The 19,889-nt window shown below is 43.6% G+C and overlaps 1 protein-coding gene and 4 non-coding genes across 5 annotated transcripts in view; 3 read left to right on the forward strand and 2 right to left on the reverse strand.

Moving 5' to 3' along the window:
- Window positions 1–1,488: 1,488 nt before the first annotated feature.
- On the forward strand, window positions 1,489–1,562 carry TRNAT-AGU (transfer RNA threonine (anticodon AGU)). Its single transcript has one exon. It is a non-coding gene; the product is annotated as a tRNA-Thr (tRNA).
- A 160-nt stretch (window positions 1,563–1,722) lies between these two features.
- On the reverse strand, window positions 1,723–1,804 carry TRNAS-UGA (transfer RNA serine (anticodon UGA)). Its single transcript has one exon. It is a non-coding gene; the product is annotated as a tRNA-Ser (tRNA).
- Window positions 1,805–2,127: 323 nt separating this feature from the next.
- TRNAT-UGU (transfer RNA threonine (anticodon UGU)) lies at window positions 2,128–2,200 on the forward strand. The gene has a single exon. It is a non-coding gene; the product is annotated as a tRNA-Thr (tRNA).
- Window positions 2,201–3,000: 800 nt separating this feature from the next.
- Window positions 3,001–3,072, forward strand: TRNAW-CCA (transfer RNA tryptophan (anticodon CCA)). Its single transcript has one exon. It is a non-coding gene; the product is annotated as a tRNA-Trp (tRNA).
- A 1,722-nt stretch (window positions 3,073–4,794) lies between these two features.
- Window positions 4,795–19,889, reverse strand: part of LOC149278277 (methylated amino-acid transporter SLC25A45-like) — a gene marked incomplete at its 5' end in the record, with an annotated part of 34,223 nt that continues 19,128 nt past the window's right edge. Inside the window, 2 exons of the mRNA XM_089502166.1 lie at window positions 4,795–5,063; window positions 11,226–11,493. Coding sequence (XP_089358292.1) covers window positions 4,795–5,063; window positions 11,226–11,493 — 537 coding nt within the window. The remainder of the gene's footprint in view (window positions 5,064–11,225; window positions 11,494–19,889) is intronic.

Genomic DNA, 19,889 nt, shown 5'->3' on the forward strand with positions numbered 1-19,889 from the left:
ATATAGGGAGGTATAAGGCATTTCAGGAGGCAGAGTGGCGTTAAGGGGGCATTTAATAGAGCACTCTGCCTCCTGAAATGCCTTATACCTCCCTATATGCCACTCTGCCCCATAATATGCCTTTTAACCCCCTAAATGCCAGAGTGGCATATAGGGGTATAAGGCATTTCTGGAGGCAGAGTGGTCTATACAGTGCCTTCTAACTCCCTTAATGCCACTCTGCCTCCTGCAATGCCTTATACCTCCCTATATGCCACTCTGCCCCATAATATGCATTTTAACCCCCTAAATGCCAGAATGGGATATAGGGGTATAAGGCATTTCTGGAGGCAGAGTGGCAAATAGGGGGTCAAAAGGCATATTATGGGCCACAGTGCCATATTGGTGTGGCAAGCCTTTTATTTTTCTCAATCATAGCTTTTATTTAAAAAAATAGTTAACATGAATTAACATTTACTGGTAAAACTTTTTTCCTATAGGGTCGTCTTATATTCAGGCTGTTTCAGATATTCAGCTTTTGGGGGGTCGTCTTATAATCAGGGTTGTCTTATAATCGAGCAAATACGGTATTTCAATCTGCATATTTTATTAAAAAGTATTAGTGGCTAAATTGTGGCTTCAGGCATCCCGTGTATGATTACCTTTTTAGTGTACTGATTACTCCCAGTCCCATCACGTAAGATTCCATCTTGTGTTATCTGCCTCACATTGATGTCATCTTTATCCAGTACACATGGATGCTGGGGAGTTGGAAGTCAGAAGCACCGGTAAGTGCCAGACAGGAGGATCCAGGTTCCCTGCAGCTCTGCGGGGGATCGGGATCTTAATCTCATAGTCAGACCTCTATTTGAGGTCTGATTATAAGACGACCCTGATTATAAAACAAGGGTTATTTTTCAGAGCATTTGCTCTGAAAAAAACCTTGTCTTATAATCGAGCAAATAATCGTCTTATAATCAGGATCGTCTTATAATTGAGCAAATACAGTACTTAGGAGATGACTAGAGACCTCTTTAACCCATTCAGTCTCCTATAGACGTACTGCTACGTCCATAAAACGTTTCTTAAGAAACAGATGTGGACACACCAGTAAATCCCCCTGCACCGATCACACTCTGCCTCCAGAAATGCCTTATACCCCCCCCATATGCCATTCTGTCCCATGATATGCTTTTGATATAAGGCATTTCTGGAGGCAGAGTGGCATATAGGGGGTATAAGGCATTTCTCGAGGCAGAGTGGCATTTAGGGGGTATAAGGCATTTCTGGAGGCAGAGTGGCATATAGGGGGTTAAAAGGCATTTCTTTTTATTTAATGGAATGGATTAGTTTTCTGAAAATTTATTAAAATTATTCCCTGTATACTGTGAAACCAGAATTCCACCTCATGCCAAGTAAGACTAGTAAAAATAAATATATTCTTCTGTAACATCTGTATGTTTTTATCTGCACGTACTTCTATTTGAAAAAAAGAGAGCAATGCACAGAGGCGCTGTGGCTTAGTTGGTTAAAGCGCCTGTCTAGTAAACAGGAGATCCTGAGTTCGAATCTCAGCAGTGCCTTTTTGTTCTATTATTATTATTTTTCTTCTTTCTCTTTTCAACGATCGTTATTCAATATTGTATTGTAAAAATTACCATTACATAAGCTACCCATTATAATAATTGGAATACATTTATTTGATAGATATATTTGAATTTAGAGGGGAAAAGGTAAAGAAGACGTAGTCGGCAGGATTCGAACCTGCGCGGGGAAACCCCAATGGATTTCAAGTCCATCGCCTTAACCACTCGGCCACGACTACACATATGATTGAATTAATACTCAGTGATAAAGTAACTAACGTGCATGGACGTTGCTGAAAAATACAGATATTAGGACTTTAGAACTATCAATGAATTTCAAGAAGACACTTACCTCAGCCACCTTTACTGTAGAATACTTCTTAAATAACCACTGTTGTATGTCAGTAGATAAATGTGTCAAGCAATACCGCAAATTAACTCACACCAAATTCTGAGTGATTAATATTATTAGGTATACCATCAGTAATCTATTTGGAATTAAAAGGCATTATTCGCGCATCTTTCACAATTAACAAGTTTACCTGCCTATCCCTAGCTAGCTGGCTCCATAGCTCAGGGGTTAGAGCACTGGTCTTGTAAACCAGGGGTCGCGAGTTCAAATCTCGCTGGGGCCTCATTTTTTTCGACCCCCGTTTTCTGTTTCCTCCTTTTTTAATCCAACATAGTACGTGTTGGCTCAGACGTAACAGCAAGCGGCGCAATTACTGTTACAACAAGATTAATTGTGAACTAGATTAAATCTTTCAAACAAACGATGCACAGCAAAGAAGTTTGATATTGAAGTTGTGAGTTCAAAAACTAAGCAGATCTCTTTGGTATCGTTTTCTCTGTTTCCTCTTTTTTTAATCCAACATAGTACGTGTTGGCTCAGACGTAACAGCAAGCGGCGCAATTACTGTTACAACAAGATTAATTGTGAACTAGATTAAATCTTTCAAACAAACGATGCACAGCAAAGAAGTTTGATATTGAAGTTGTGAGTTCAAAAACTAAGCAGATCTCTTTGGTATCGTTTTCTTTGTTTCCTCTTTTTTTAATCCAACACACTACGTTTTGGCTCAGACGTAACAGCAGGTGGCGCAATTACTGTTACAACAAGATTAATTGTGAACTAGATTAAATCTTTCAGACAAACGATGCACAGCAAAGAAGTTTGATATTGAAGTTGTGTTCAAAAACTAAGCAGATATCTTTGGTAGGGAAAAACACCATAGATGTGATTTCAGTGAGACATGAATAAACGGTTGTGCACGATTTAAAAACGAGAAACTGCCGTGTGAAACGGGCATGATAACCACTATGCTGCAGGACCACTCACATTATACTTTTTTTTTACTACCGATAAGTGTGCTTATAATAATGACCGTGCTACATACGTCCTGATAAGCTTTAACAGCAACGACTACAACACCAAGACCTCGTGGCGCAACGGTAGCGCGTCTGACTCCAGATCAGAAGGCTGCGTGTTCAAATCACGTCGGGGTCAAAACTTTTTTTTTTTTAATAACTCATTCGCAGAATTTGTGAGTTACTGATTTTAACATTTTACTGAAGTCAATGTGTCAAACATCTATTGGAGAAGTACTGACAATTTGCTATACATGTTTACACTGAAAAATGATCATGTTACATCACCACAGAATGGTGGTGTGTGAGTTAGGGTCCCTGGTTCTCAGTCTCACTGCTGCTGAGTACTGTTGCCTCACATTGATGTTTAATTCTAATCATATGTATAATCTCACATACACACTGATTCACATATACCCATCTGATTCACAAAAAATCACATACCAATAAAATAGCATTTTATATTAATTACCAATATTAATTGATTCCTCTATTACCAGACATGTGCAGATTCAGAGAATTAACCCCTCTATTGCCATTACACACACTTGCACACAAACACAAAAACAGAAACTCAGTCACGCAAACAGACAAACACACATACCTGATGCTGGCTGCAGCTGACTCTGAGCTTGGTGTGAAGGAGGGATTCAGCCTGTCGGGAGAGGCTTCTGACCTTCACAGAATTCTTATTTAAGACAATGAGTTGTCCGGGTAAAAAGTCCCATTGCGGGACTGCCCCAGTCAATACGGGATATGTGGTCACCCTATAGGTAACCCCTATCCTGAGTCAACAAATGTAGTTGTATGGGAGATGTACCAAGAATCTATAAAGGTCTAAAGGAGTTCTAATTTGTACAGGTTTTCCATCACAATCACCCGACCCAGGGCCATTACTAGTGGTATGCAGTTCCCATGGAAAATACATTTTTTCAGGGCTCCCTATTGGCAACAACATTGTGTAACCACCACACGCTTTCTGCAATTGCTATCCCTTCAAATCTTGTGAGTGCCACCTTACCCCCAAGTGGCATATCAGTGCCAGTCTTAAAACACTTACACACTCATGCTAACATAAACTCCATCTCACACAACTTACACATACATGGTCACACACAAACACTTACACATTCATGCTCATACATACAAATGCTTTCACAAACAGATTTATTTTAACTCATAAGGCATTAATTCTCACATACACTTATACATAGACATTCATGCTCTCATATACTTATACAGACATTCAAGATCACATGAACCCTCCCTTCCGCCTGCACCCCTTTACCTCTCCTGCAGCCTTTGTTTCACATGACTTAATGTAATATAACCCAGCTGTGTTCCTGTCTCCTTGAGCCGTTTCAAAATTGTTCCAGATCAGAAGGGCCCTTTCTGAGCAATTTTGATCCAGCACAAAGAGACAGCACAAAGAGACAGGAACATACAAATGCTTTCACAAATGCTTTCACAAACAGATTTATTTTAACACATAAGGCATTAATTCTCACATACACTTATACATAGACATTCATGCTCTCATATACTTATACAGACATTCAAGGTCACATGAACCCTCCCTTCTGCCTGCACCCCTTTACCTCTCCTGCAGCCTTTGTTTCACATGACTTAATGTAATATAACCCAGCTGTGTTCCTGTCTCCTTGAGCCGTTTCAAAATTGTTCCAGATCAGAAGGGCCCTTTCTGAGCAATTTTGATCCAGCACAAAGAGACAGGAACAAGTGGGGTCAACTGGGCCCCTAGAGAGGCAGTCTCCTTCCCAGTTGCGACCCCTATAGTTACGCCACTGGATATACCTTAAGATTGCTATGTCTTCTTAACTGTGCAGTGAAAGCTGGATATTCATTTGAAGGCCTGTAGCAACATTTCATAACTTACAAAAGTCACTGCATTCACAGGGAATGCTCTGATGCTGTTAATTGTCAACCCTTTAAATAGGACTCCTGCTCCTTCTTGTTGAAAACTCTTTATGAAACAGTCCAATAGTCCTCGATATTTAACACCTTGGATCCCATCCATCTGTAGACGTGATTTAATTACATCCATTGGGTTTGCAGCAGCCCATCCCACAGTCCCAGCGCAGCCACCAGCAACAAGCATGCCCCATACACCTAGGAGTTAAATAAGTAAAGGTTATTTATATCAATTACTTGTGATTACTTGTAAATTCACATAACAAAACAATTATTATAATGTATTAACAAATTAAGCTTAATAATTACAATTAAAAAGTAAACTATATAACTATATGGAGAACATTCATGCTAAGCAACAAAAGGGTCCAGCTTTTATATTTTGTACATACATTTTTAGAGATATTGTGTATGGTGTTAGAGTGAGTGTATACTACTATATGGCAGCAAAGTCAGTGGTGGATTCTGGCCTAGTCCAGGGGTTGGCAGTCCTTTGCCACAGGACAGGAAGCCTATCACTCTCTTGGGCAATCAGGATCCCTGTAGCACCATTGTTTAGCAGGACAGTTAAAAGAGATATAATTAATTTCCCCAACTGGCCCACTAAAACTAGGGAGGCCTGTGCTGAGTCGACACAGAATTCATAGTTCACTTCCGTCCGTCGCTGAGTGCCATTAAAATTATGTCATATCCTGACTCTCAGCTGTAACAAAGGCTCACAAAATCAGCTCAGCGGGGCGAAGAGTCTCACTAAGACACTGAGCGACACGGTGCAGGCACGCCGGCCACTTTAAAACTCACAGCCGCATCGGTGACAGACTGGCCGGCCCATCGCGGGTGAGCAGGCCTTTGCCCCGCATTACAGACGGCCCTGGCACAGTCGAATTGGCCCCTTCAGTGGGCGGCCGCACGGCCATTTAACTTAGATTCAGGGCAACCTGGGGGGCAGTATATACCTGAACTAGAGGGAGTAAGTAAAAGAGAGGTGTGGTTTAGTGAATGGGGGGGACAAAGGGAAGACTGCACTGACTCTCACCGTCTCTCCCTAATCTGCGGACAGCGTGGAAAATATTTCTTTTGGTGCGGAGCGGAGGGAGTGATTGCATGCTAGGGAGCGCGGAGTGGGGCCCAAGGAAATGCTTGCGTAGAGTCCAATTTTTTTTTTTATATAAATTGTATTGGCAGTAGGGTATAATATTTATACATATATTTACAGAGTATATACATATATATACTCTGCTGCTTTCGATACTGTTGATCACCACCTTCTTCTAGACTCACTTGCTTCTATAGGCATTCGAGATACAGCTCTCTCCTGGATCTCCTCATATCTGTCTAACCGTTCCTTCTCTGTCAACTTCTCTGGCAAGACATCATCACCCCTTCCACTTTCGGTTGGTGTCCCCCAAGGTTCAGTCCTTGGCCCTCTGCTGTTCTCTCTTTATACTTCCTCTCTTGGCAAACTAATCAACTCATTTGGCCTCCAGTATCACCTATATGCAGATGATACCCAAATCTACCTGTCTTCTCCTGATCTCTCTCCATCTCTCCTGTCCCGTATTACCAATTGCTTGTCTGCTATTTCTTCATGGATGTCACAACACTACCTGAAACTTAATCTTTCTAAAACTGAACTCATTATCTTCCCTCCCTCCATCCATCTCCACTCCACTACCTGAATTCTCTATCACTATTAACAACACGACTATCTCTCCTACTAACCAGGCCCGATGCCTTGGGGTCATCCTTGACTCAAACCTCTCCTTCATCCCTCACATTCAGTCCCTCGCCAGATCCTGTCGCTTGCATCTAAAAAACATCTCTCGTATCTGCCCATTCCTCACCCAAGAATCCACAAAAACCCTGGTTCATTCCCTTATCATTTCCCGTCTTGACTACTGCAACACTCTTCTGGTTGGCACTCCACTGTCCCGACTCTCTCCTCTACAGTCTATCCTAAATACCGCTGCTAGGCTCATCTTCCTTCCACGTCGCTCCTCTTCTGCTTCCCTCCTCTGTGAAACCCTCCACTGGCTCCCAATTACCTTTAGAATTAAATTTAAGATCCTGGTACTGACATATAAGGTCATCCATAATACTGCTCCTCCGTACATTTCTGACCTCATTAGCAAATACTCTCCTACTTGATCCCTACGTTCCTCCGATGGGCTAAGGCTCTCCTCCTCACTCATCACCTCTTCCTTTTCCCGTCTACAATATTTCACTCGAGCTGCCCCATATCTCTGGAATCTACTCCCAAGGAACCTTCAGCATCCTTCCTCCCTCCCAACATTCAAGAAAAATCCAAAAACCCACTTCTTCAGAGAAGCATACCATCTTAGCTGCTAGAACTTCCTTGTCATCGATACAACCACCACAATACCTCTCACCCTTTCTCTATGCCTTATGTTTGTCACCCCATTTCCCTCTAGATTGTAAGCTTGCGAGCAGGGCTCTCTCCACCAAATGTATCGGTTTGTCTTAGTCTGTCAATTCTTGTCTTGTCATATCCCTTGAATTTATGTATTGTATTAAGCGCTGCGTAAACTGTTGGCGCTATATAAATAAAGAAAAATAATAATAAAATAATAATAAATAATATATATATATCTATATATATATATATATATATATTGTCAGCAGGGTCTAATATTTATATATATATTGTCAGCAGGGGCTAATATTAATATATATTGGCAGCAGGGGCAAATATTAAAGAATTAAAAATAAATGCCAGTTCAGCTGTGATTTTGGTCTTTACTTCAAAGAGATAAGTACATATTATGTAGTTTAAAATGCATGCCTAACGTGTATATATATATATATATATATATATATATATATATATACACATACACTGTATTGACGGGCCAGGACAGTGACCCTAATGCTATGTTCTGCCTTGGGATTTTGGTGTCCCAAGTGCATTATCAACATTAAACTGCAGCTGCCATATTATCTACCGTTCTTCTAATTTACTTGGGTCCCAATACCGCTCCCTGAGGTTCCTCACTAGTAACAAGTAAGCAAATGTGTTTTGTCTATATCACTAGTAACAAGTCCTGAATATACACCATTAACTACAACCTTCTGCCTCCTATCACTCAACTATTGCCTTATTGTCACGGGGTCAGGTAGCGAAGGAGGATCCAACTATGCAGATACCGTATTTGCTCGATTATAAGACGACCCTGATTATAAGACGACCCCCCAAAATCTGAATATTAACTTAGGAAAAAAAAGAAAAAGCCCGAATATAAGACGACCCCAAAGGAAAAAAGTTTTACCAGTAAATGTTAATTCATGTAAACTATTTTTTTTAATAAAAGCTATGATTGAGAAAAAGATTTTTTTTGGTTTTATTTCTTGTATTTTCCAACCTGTCCCCCAGTTACGCACATCTGCCCCCAGGCTTGCCACTCCAATATGGCACTGTGGCCCATGATATGCCTTTTAACCCTCTATATGCCACTGTGCCCCATGGTATGCCTTTTGACCCCCTATGTGCCACTCTGCCTGCAGAAATGCCTTATACCCCTATATCCCATTCTGGCATTTAGGGGGTTAAAATGCATATTATGGGGCAGAGTGGCATATAGGGAGGTATAAGGCATTTCAGGAGGCAGAGTGGCATTAAGGGAGTTAAAAGGCATTGTATAGAGCACTCTGCCTCCAGAAATGCCTTATACCACTATATGCCACTCTGCCATTTAGGGGGTTAAAAGGCATATTATGGGGCAGAGTGGCATATAGGGAGGTATAAGGCATTTCAGGAGGCAGAGTGCTCTATTAAATGCCCCCTTAACGCCACTCCAGAAATGCCCTATGCCCCCATTTAACACACACACCCTATACCCCCATTTAACTAACTAACTAACACACACACACACACACACACACTCTCCCCCCCCTTCCCCCGCTCTCCCCCCTCTCTTACCGGTGCTTCCAGCCGGGGCAGCGGGTTGACGTCGCCTTCTGCTGCAGCCAGAAGGAGGTGTGGCTAGCAGCGGGGGTTTGTATGCGTCCGTCGCGTATACTTTCCCCGGCTGTCAGAGATCAGAGTTCCCCGCACCGGTGCGGGGAACTCTGATCTCTGACAGTCGGGGAAGGTCTATGCGACGGACGCAGACAACCCCCGCTGCTAGCCACACCTCCTTCCGGCTGCAGCGGACGTTGTCTACGCGGATCGCGTAGACGTCAACCCGCTGCCCCGGCAACACAGCAGGAAGCACCGGTAAGTGTGTGTATGATGGGGGGGGGGGAGTCGGGTGAGACAGGAGGATCCAGGTCCCCTGCAGCGGTGCGGGGGATCTGGATCTTAGTCTCCTAATCAGACCTCTATTTGAGGTCTGATTAGAAGACGACCCCGATTAGAAGACGAGGGGTATTTTTCAGAGCATTTGCTCTGAAAAAAACCTCGTCTTATAATCGAGCAAATACGGTATATGGACGTAGCGTAGTCCAGTAAACAGTCCGGTCAAAAGGGCAACGGCAAACAGCGAGGTCAAAACGTATCCGAGGTCGAGGCAGGCAGATAAGAGGCAAAACGGTATAACAGGTCCGAGGTCGAGGCAGGCAGATCAGAATCGTAGTCCAAAAAACAGGCAAGGGTCGGTACACAAGGCAAGATATGAATCACAAGGAACAGCACACCCCAAAAAGTAATACACTTTGAACGGGTGAAGAAAAGAAAACAAATGGCCTTTAAATAGGGGAACACTACTCACAATTAAGCCGCGGCGTGGCGTGCGCGGCGTGCGCGGCGTGCGCGGCGTGATGTCATCGCGGCAGGCTTCCGATCCGCGATCCCGGCGGTCAGAGGTGGTGACGCGCCTGCACGTCCCCGGCGTGAAGGCGCAAGCCCGAGCGAGGATGTGGAGGCAGGGCTACCCTGCTGGCGTCCGGTCGCGGCGGCGGTGGAGCCGAGACACTGCCGAGACCGTACGGCGTCGGCTGCATTGACGGGCGCGCCGCCGCGATCCCCTGGTGTGTGTGCCGCAGCGGCGTATGTGACGCTCAGCCGATGTCGGGTCGCGGCGGGGGCGGGACCGCGACCCCAACGTGGCCGCGCAGCGTCAGCGGCACGAAGGAGTGAGCCGTCGCGAGCATCCGAGGTATGTGCCGCGGCGGCTCGCGTGACACATTCAGCTATTTTTACATCCAAACCCTAAGACTGCTATTTATTTATAAGGGGGGGCAGTGTTGAATGCCTTACTGGAATATAGGTAGGCTATATCAACAGCTCCTCCCTGGTCTATTATCCCAGTCGAAAAAGAAATCAAGTTACTTTGACAGTATCTTGCTGTAGTAACCCTGTGCTGTTTCTTATCATACAAACCATTATGTACAGATATTTAACAACGCTATTTTTTAGCATGGTTTCCATCAATTTGCCAACTACTGATGTAAGGCTTACTGGTCTGTGGCTGACCGAGTCTTCTATACTACCTTTTTTTGTGCAGTGGTACTACAGTTGCCAACTTCCAGTCCTCTTGAACAACTTCAGCCATTAGTGGCTGCTTAAATGAGTCTGCTAGAGGATTTGCCAGGACAGTATATTGGGCGCAGGTCCCACGACTGCACCGGTTCACTCATCTTCTGGTGGGGGACCCTGGAGTCCTGGAGGCAGTGACCCTCCTTATCTAGTCCATTGCTCCCCACATCCTTGCAAGATCAGAGAAATATGGTGCCAATAGGCTCCAACACAGCCCCCATGTGTCCTCTGTTTGTGGAGTGGTTAAGGGGGGTGCTAGAATGACACAGCCACAAGCCCTGTAAAATCCCAGGTGTCCCTGTTACCTATACTCAGATATTCTGATATTACCTCCCTGATACAGTGCGTCCCCACCTCTGTGCTTTTTGCCTTATTTACCTTTTGACCGCTGTCTGCCTTGACCCCTGGATTGTACCTGGACTTTTCTTGTCACTACTTTAAGGGTCTCACCTTTACCCTGCTCGATCACTCCTGCCCTGGACATCTATCACGGATCACCAAACTGGTTCTAACAAACTAGTAGAAGTACTACCAGGACCATGCTAAATAAAGTTAATATCAGGTGTTAATTGTAAAAAGTAAAATTATGAACCATATGTGTGCTGGGATATTACCCTATGAGTGTAATATATACGGTGTCACAAGAGGTTGAACATTTATCAGAAAATAGTGTGTAAAGATGATATTCAGATAAGAGATAACATTGATTTGTTTCAGCCTTAAATAATGTATTCCCTAATAAGACATATAAACTGATTACAATATTTTACATTATTTTAATTAATTATCAAATAAAACCAATTGATAATGATGAACGCAGACCTTTGGACTCTATTGTATATGACAGAAGGTTACAAAACTCTTACCTGGAACTTCCTCATCATTGGTCATCCACTTACAAAGAACTTCATAGGTGAGGAAATACAGGCCAACACTTGGCACATCCCTTAAAGCCAAAGCAACTGATCCTCTATAGAGACCGCAAACGCCTTCTTCATTAAAGATTCTTGCGGCACAATGAGCTGGCCCTTTGTACAGAGTATTCACATAGGCTGGTTTCACGTTGCTTTTAAATGATTCAGTCTGATTCTGCAGTCTAACCTTGATTAGGTCAACCGGAGCTGCGAAAAAAACCTATAGCAATTGGAACATAATATATTACTAATTATTATAAAGTCAGTATATTGGTATATTTGATGTTCATTGTCTGCATTACTATAGCTTTGGATTATATCTGTACAGTATATTGAAAATGAAACAATATGATGAGTAGATGGTGATGATGTACATAATGTTACGTGGAGCCACAGTGCACACTCTGTGGTGGAGATATAGGGAAGTGAATGAGTAAGGAAAACTGTAAAAGCAGAAACCATAGGGTTAAGTTAAAAGGAATATATAGCAAGCTTACGATACTGTTGTATAGTAGACCTGTGCACGGCAAGCAAAATCAATTTGGGGAGGTCCTTACAGTAGCAGCATCTCAATGTTTAGCAAGAGATCCAGGTGATTTTGCATTGCAGAACTACCACCACCAGCAGCTCTACACAATTCGATAGACACACCGAGCAGTATGCCGTGTGGTGGAATTGATCCCTCAGAGTAAAGATAAAGCAGCAGTACTGGCGGGGAGACACATCCAGCCCCACACTACTGAAGAATAAATTTCCTTCCGAACTAAAAAAATATTTAAAGAATCTTCCTCTCAAAGTAAGGCTGGAGATTGAGGCACAACAGGAGAGGTGAGGCAGGGGACAGAGCACTTACACAGGCACACTCAACTATACAGTACAAGACTGACATCCCCCCATATTAAAAAAAAAAAACAAGAATTGTGTATGAAAAATATGGATAAATAAAGTGAACTATACTATAAAATACAAAACTAAAGAAAGAAAGGCTAAAATAAATGAAGCTACTACAAACTAAGTATAATAAACTCACTATAATAAATGTAAGACAAAATAATGAAAATAAGGTGTGAATACAAAAAAACAATATTCCTATATAAAGTTTGTAAATAAAATGCATAGATAGGGAGATAATAAAAAAGTGATAAAGTGAAGATATGAGTCCCAATAAGATGACAGCTGTGTTAGTACAAAAAAACAAAAATACATATGATAATACAGATAATGAATCCTTCTCTAACATGGTACCAATATATACTGATCAATTAGAATAAATAATGAATACATTAATACTCCATGATGACAATAATCCTAAAAAATCAATAAACCAATACACCATAATCGATTTCCATAATGATGGCAAATTACAATTCATAATAAAACAGATGAATAAAGAAGCCGAACACCAAATGGATCAATAAACTAATAAACACGCTATAAGACAATTTTATAATAGCAAAAACACATAAATCCATAAATGGATAAATACTGTGAAAAATTATGCATAAATAAATAAAACCACAGAAAAAACACTCAGTAGAACAATTGATTATGGCAAAAACCGTGGTATTAACCAACTTCAATTTAATAAAGGTAAAAAAGAAAGAAATCAGTATATAAATTCAAGTGCTACCTAGTAGGAACCTGAAGGTCTAAAAAAACCTGGTGATATTATACCTTAATAAAAAATACAAAGTTATATGCACCTAGAAAAAGTGTGAAACATCAAATTGTGAATTTACAACCTCTGGCTGCTGTGTGCATAATTTAAATATACAGATAACTTCAGTTTGACAGTCACCTAAACCTATCTGCTCTCATTTTCATCTGGACAAAATAGGAAACATTTTCTTCCACACTACAGTGAAATCCTTCTTCCTTCTAATAGCTTGGCAACACTTGCAAACTTTGTGGCCAGAACAATACATGTCATTACTGTGTAACCAGGACAGCTTGCTATCTTTATGGTTATGTACCAGAAAGTTTCTTGCCTATAGTTTTACCTCTACCTCTTTAGTGTCAAAGTTCTCATCGTTCACTCGATCCATTACTTGCTTTCTGTTCAGCAAACTGTTCAATAACGCTTCTGCTACCCCCTTAATTTTAAGTGGAAGGAAGGGCTTTCCATCCCCCTTGTCCGACCATAACTTTTGTTTTTTAAATTGCAGCAAACCGGCCCACCTCAGCTGATACTTCCTTTTTCTGGGTTTCCTGCTGACCAGCCTTTTGGCTAAGATCAAGTTGCATCATAGAGCATGAGTTTGTTATAGTGCTGGGGCACTCGGCACTTCGAAAGTTGTGCGGGGGCACATTACTTTTTTTCACTTAACAGCCATCTGGCTGGGGCATGTGGATAACACCTGCACATGCTGCACCTTTCATTTTCTTTGGTTTCATTGTACGTATGTTTTTTGGTTTCGGATGAGTTAAGCCTTCTGGCTCCCACTCCCCCTCCTAAACTTCAACCGGAAGTTGAATACGCGTTATGCGTAGATGTCCCCCGCCGGCCCCGCAAGACCCCGTGGAGTCTGCACCGGTAAGTCTGGTGGGGGTGGACATCTTGGGAACAGAGTGGCAGCATATCTCGGGGGGGGGGGGTAAAGTGGCAGCATATCTCGGGGAGGATAGAGTTGCAGAATATCTCGGAGGGGGGACAGAGTGGCAGCATATCTCGGGGGGGTACATCTTCGGGACAGAGTGGCAGCATATCTCGGGGGGACAGAAACTTTTTTCTTTAAAAAAGCACCTAACTTTTAGGGTGCAGCCTATATTCGGGTGCGGCCTATATCTGAGCCAATACAGTATATTATTTAATGGGGTAAATTGAATTGGCCGGGTTCAACAATGTCCCAATTAACACACGGAGAAGGATGACCACATGTCTAATTTCCAAATTGAAAAATGCACGTCAAATTTGGCTTTTTAGCCCCCAAACAACCCGACAAACACATGCATGTGGGGTATCACGAGATGTTGCTGAACACATATTGGTGTGACAGTGACATATACCAGGACCTGTAAATTCATACCTAAAGTACTACGTGTGCAGGAAAAATGAATTGGCCAGGCTCAAAGATGTACCAACTAGGGCATGGGCAGTGGATCAGCAAATGTCAACGTTCAACATTGAAAAATCCACATGCCCCAAATGCGGCCCTTTTGCCCCAAAACAGCTAGGCAAACCCATGCATGGGTGGTATCACTGTACTTGGGAAATGAACACATATAGGGGTGTTGTGTGGCAGTGACATATACCAGACCCTGTTAATTCATACATGAAGTAAAATATGTGTGGGGGGAAAGTTTTCAAAAATATATGGGGAAGAATTACCAAATTTGGAAAAAAGGTTTTGAAATAGCAAAACGCTACCTGTACTTATTGCCCCATAACGTGCAGAAAAAAGCAAAAAAAAAACCAAAAACATAAAAACATTGGGTATTTCCAAACTCAGGACAAACAGTAGAATCTATTTAGGTTTTTTTAATTAGCTTTTTTAGATGAGTAAAAGATTTTTCAAGTAAAAGTCAGAAAAACTCATTTTTCACCATATTTTATACTTTTTTTTTTATAGTAAATGATATGATGCAATCAAAATAATGACATCTAAAAAAGGCCCTTCTTGTCCTGAAAAAAACAATATATAACTTGTGTGGGTTCAGTAAATGGGAAAGAAAATTACAGCTAAACATGAGCACCGCAGAAATGGTAAAACATTTAACGAAGGGGTTAATAAAAGGTGCGATTAAACTGCACTATAGTCTCTATCTGGTTTTGTGGTTCCTGACATTTAGACATCACTTGGTTGAGCTTAGGATCTGTATACAAATGTATATGTATATTAATAATATTTTTGATAGCCATAAACTCTCGACTATAGGCAGGATATCAAAATTATGTACAATATTATTCGCTTTCCATCTCTGTGTGAACCTCAACATATACGTTATAATTAACATCACACAGAAAGTAAGAAACATAACTACTTTTTTCCCAAAATACAAATCTGTCATCAATATAAAGACCATAATAAATAATATTGTCCCCAAATGGCAGCTCCTCACCAAGAATTAATTTATTACAATAATTCATATAAATGTTAGCGTTCAAATTTGCCCCATTGCAGTGCGCCGGCATTGTAAATAATACCTCTGATCAAAAAAGAAAACCTTATTACAAATTACAGAATCTGAATATTTCCCTTTCGTTTTCAAGACATACTCGAGTTAAAAGACTCTACTAATGAGGAATGGAAGAGCAGAGTGCTTGAACATCAAGTGTTAGCCATATATAAAGTAGTATCTTTTAGTTAACAACTATGGCCCACTACTAGTGGCTGTAAGTAAAAGTCCACTGCCAGAAACAATAGGTTGTCTCTAGTGGTACTTTCAGGACTTGTGGACTTTTGGCTCCCGTGGACACAAAAATTGAGCCTCATCCATATTCAAAATACCTAAAAATTAGGATTATTTCTCTAGGAATGAGACAGTGGGGTTACCTGATAAAATATTACAAATGCTCTGTCATGAACCTTACCAGGTCTGGATAGAGTCTCAGCTTGGTGTTAACAGTTACCTCAGAATGAAGATCTTTATCCACAATGATAACCGGATACAAAGGAAAATAAGGCACAATCGTGGTTTATTAAATTAGGTAGAGAACAACTTAGGCAACCTTGAAGAATGATTATTCTTATCAGGGGCGTACCTAGAGTATTTGGCACCTGGGGCGGAACCTGTATGTGGCACCCCCCTACACACACACACTTTAAAACTGCATAGCTTCTATTGTTAGGCAAGCATTGACAGGGGTACAGCATAACGATTATCATTATATACTAAGGCAGGAATTGACGGTGGTACAGCATAACTGCTATCATTATATACTGAGGCACACATTGATTGGGGTACAGCATAACACCTATCACTATATACTGAGGCAGACATTTACAGTGGTACAGCATAACTGCTATTATATACTGAGGTAAACATTGACGGTGATACAGCATAACTGCTATCATTATATACTGAGGCAAACATTGACGGTGATACAGCATAACTCATTATATACTGAGGCAAACATTGACAGTGGTATAGGATTACTGTTATTATATACTGAGGCTGACGGTGGTACAGCATAACACCTATCACTATTCACTGAGGCAGACATTGACGGGGGTACAGCATAACACCTATCACTATTTACAGAGGCACACATTGACGGTGGTACAGCATAACACCTATCACTTTATACTAAGGCACATATTGACGGTGGTACAGCATAACAACTATCACTAAACATTGAGCCAGACTGTCAGGATTCCACCCTACTAGCCCGGACCATGGATGATTTATTTTGCTGTAATGTCCTGCTGCTACCACTAGTGGCCACCCTCCCCCTCCCTCTGGAGTGCTCAGGATCAGATTACCAGGTCAGCTGAGTCTGATCACCTGAGTAACCTGCCTTTATTAACCTGCCCTTTAGTCAGGGCCTGTGCATTGGAGTGTTTAGACCACTCTGTTTTGGCCTTGAACCAGTGCCTGTACCTGGACTACCTGCCTGTACCTGGACTACCTGCCTGTACCTGGACTACCTGCCTGTACCTGCACTACCTGCCTGTACCTGCACTACCTGCCTGTACCTGCATTCCTGCCGCCTGCCCTGCCGGTGCGCCTCCGTACCCGTCAGCCCTGCCGGTGGGCCTCCGTACCCGTCTGCCCTGCCAGTGGGCTTCCTGCCGTCAGCCCATCCGGTGGGCCTCCGTATCCGTCAGCCCTGCCAGTGGGCATCCTGCCTAGAGACTTACTACCTTTACTTGCAGGTCCTATCACCTTCATCAATACAGTACCTTTCCAAGTATTCTGTTTGTGCTGTGTTTCATTGCGCCTGTCCGTACCATCCCACTTACCGTCATGCATCGTGGGGTACCAACAGAACCCCTTGTATCCCCTGCTACTGGGCTCCTACCCGACCTGCTTACCTGGGTCCTGACACAGACATTGACAATAATGCAGCATAACCCCTATCACTATATACTAAGCCAAACAATGATGTGGTGTAGGCCTACCACTTCAGTGTCTGGCTTAGTGTATAGTAGGGATGCACCGAAATGAATGCGGCCTATATTCAGGGTTTAGCGCAGGAATGCGCAATTCGTAACGCCTGATGCCTGGGACATGCTGTTCCGGGCGCCGGGGAGGCAGCAGGATTAGGATACAGATCCCCCGCAGAGCTGCAGGGGACCTGCAGCCTACTCTCCGATACGCTGAGACAGCCTCTCCTGCCAGCACTTCCCACATCGTGCAGACGTGCCGGCAGCGGAGGTTATTTATGCTCGCATCGCCGCAGCCGGTGAACGTCTACGCGATGTACGTTAACAGTCTTCCTTGCTGGCACTTTCCATGGCAGAATTGTCGGCACCGGAAGTTGTACATCGCGTATCGCGCCGGCCCCGCTAGACACCAGGCAGATTGCATTGGTATGTCTGGGGGGGGGGCATATCGAGGGAGCAGAGTGGCAGCATATCTCGGGGGGGGGGCAGAGTGACAGCATATCTTGAGGGGGGGTCCACTCTCTGCTGCCTGAACCCTGGCTACATCATACAGGTGGTTGTTCTATCCTCTACCTCTAGTGGCCACCCTCCTCCCTCTGGAGTGCTCTGGAGCTCATCATCAGGTACAGCTGCGCCTCATTTGCCTGAGTGAAGCCCTGCCTTTATAAGACCTGCCCTGTCCTGCCCTTCAGTCAGGGCCTTGGCATTGACGTTGAAGGACTGCTTTGCTCTGAGCCTGTCATGATTCCACCCTGCTAGCCTGGACCATGCATAATTATTATTACTAGCTACCACTAGTGGCCACCCTCCTCCCTCTGGAGAGCTCAGAAGCAGATTATCAGGTACAGCTGCACCCATTACCTGATTGAAGCCCTGCCTTTAAAAGACCTGCCCTGCCCTTCAGTCAGGGCCTTTGCATTAAAGTGTTTGGATTGCTCTGCTTTGGCCCTGTACCTGACCCTGTGTTGATCCTGCCGTCTGCCCTGCCAGTGGGCTTCCTGCCGTCTGCCCTGCCAGTGGGCTTCCTGCCATCTGCCCTGCCAGTGGGCATCCTGCCATCTGCCCTGCCAGTGGGCATCCTGCCATCTGCCCTGCCAGTGGGCATCCTGCCGTCTGCCTTGCCAGTGGGCATCCTCTCTAAAGACTTACTGCCTGTACTTGCTGTTCCTGTTACCTTCATTAATACAGTACCTTTCAAAGTATTCTGCCTGTGCTGTGTTTCATTGCGCCTGTCTTTACCATCCCACCAGCCGTCATGCATCGTGGGGTACAGACAGAACCCCTTGTATCCCCTGCGACTGGGCTCCTACCCGACCTGCTTACCAGGGTCATGACAGAGCCGCTTCCTGTACCTGAGCTTGTACCCATTCCCGAACCCGTGCCTGTGCCTGAATCCGTGCCCCGGGCCTGTTCCTGCCAACCCGTGCCTGTGCCTGAACCCGTGCCTATGACTGAATCCGTGCCCTGGGCCCGTTCTTGCCTGAGACTGTGCCTGTTCTTGCCAGTGGGCCTCCGTTCCCGTCCGCCCTGCCAGTGGGCCTCGTCTGTGCCTGAACCTGTACCTGTACCTACCTGTACCTGCACCCGAGCCTGTACCTGTACCTGCTTCAGCTCCGGAGCCTGTACCTGCCTCAGCTCCCGTCTCTCTGCCTCAGCTCCCGAGCCTGTACCTGCCTCAGCTCCCGTCTCTCTGCCTCAGCTCCCGAGCCTGTACCTGCCTCAGCTCCCGTCTCTCTGCCTTTCCAGTCCTGTACCTATCTCTCTGTCACCATGCATAAAGGGGTACAGACAGAGTTCCCCGTATCCCCTGCACATGGACTCCTACCAGACCTGCTCGCCCGGGTCCTGACAGGCAGCATATCTAGGGGAGCAGAGTGACATATCTAGGGGCAAAGGGGCATATCTATAAGTAAGGTGCATTAAAATGGCTATTGGTTTTCTGTTTGTATGTAACATATGTTGACTAACTGCATAATAGATACCAAAAATGTTAAAATACAGTGTGTTAGAATACTGTTTTACTATTCCACAAATGTGTATTTTTTCTAAAAATCTAAATTTTTCTTTAAAAAAGCACCTAACTTTTAGTGTGCGGCCTATAATCGAGCCAATACGGTCTTAATATTGTTGTTGAATTGTTCTGTCCAAGTTTGGTGTGTTACTTACTTTTAATAAAAGTGTGGTTAACACACCAAAATTGGACAAAAAAATCAACAACAATATTGACTCTCCTTCTTCTGTGTCCTTCCAGTGCAGTGAGCACGGAAGGCGGTGGGCGTGACTTGAGTGTTGTGCGCCAGGATATGACATCAAATCCCGACGCACAGCATCAGTTGCCGTGCACATTGCAAGGGAGCAGGATCGGAGGTCTGCATTAACAGACCTCCCGCTCCCTTGATTGTCTTTAAGCCGGTTAGAGGGAGATCCTTGATCTCCCCAACCGAACCTTCTAGCGGCGGACATTACTGTTCATCTCTGGAGGGGTGGTGGCACCCCCCTGATGAGCAGCAGTTAACTTCTTTGGATTTGATAAACTAACCAGGCTAAAATCTTGGAGGTGATAAAATTG

The sequence above is a fragment of the Sceloporus occidentalis genome, unplaced genomic scaffold (assembly GCF_023333645.1).
Source record: "Sceloporus occidentalis isolate IW3139 unplaced genomic scaffold, rSceOcc1.0.p SCAF_196, whole genome shotgun sequence".
In the NCBI taxonomy this organism is placed as follows: Eukaryota; Metazoa; Chordata; class Lepidosauria; order Squamata; family Phrynosomatidae; genus Sceloporus; species Sceloporus occidentalis.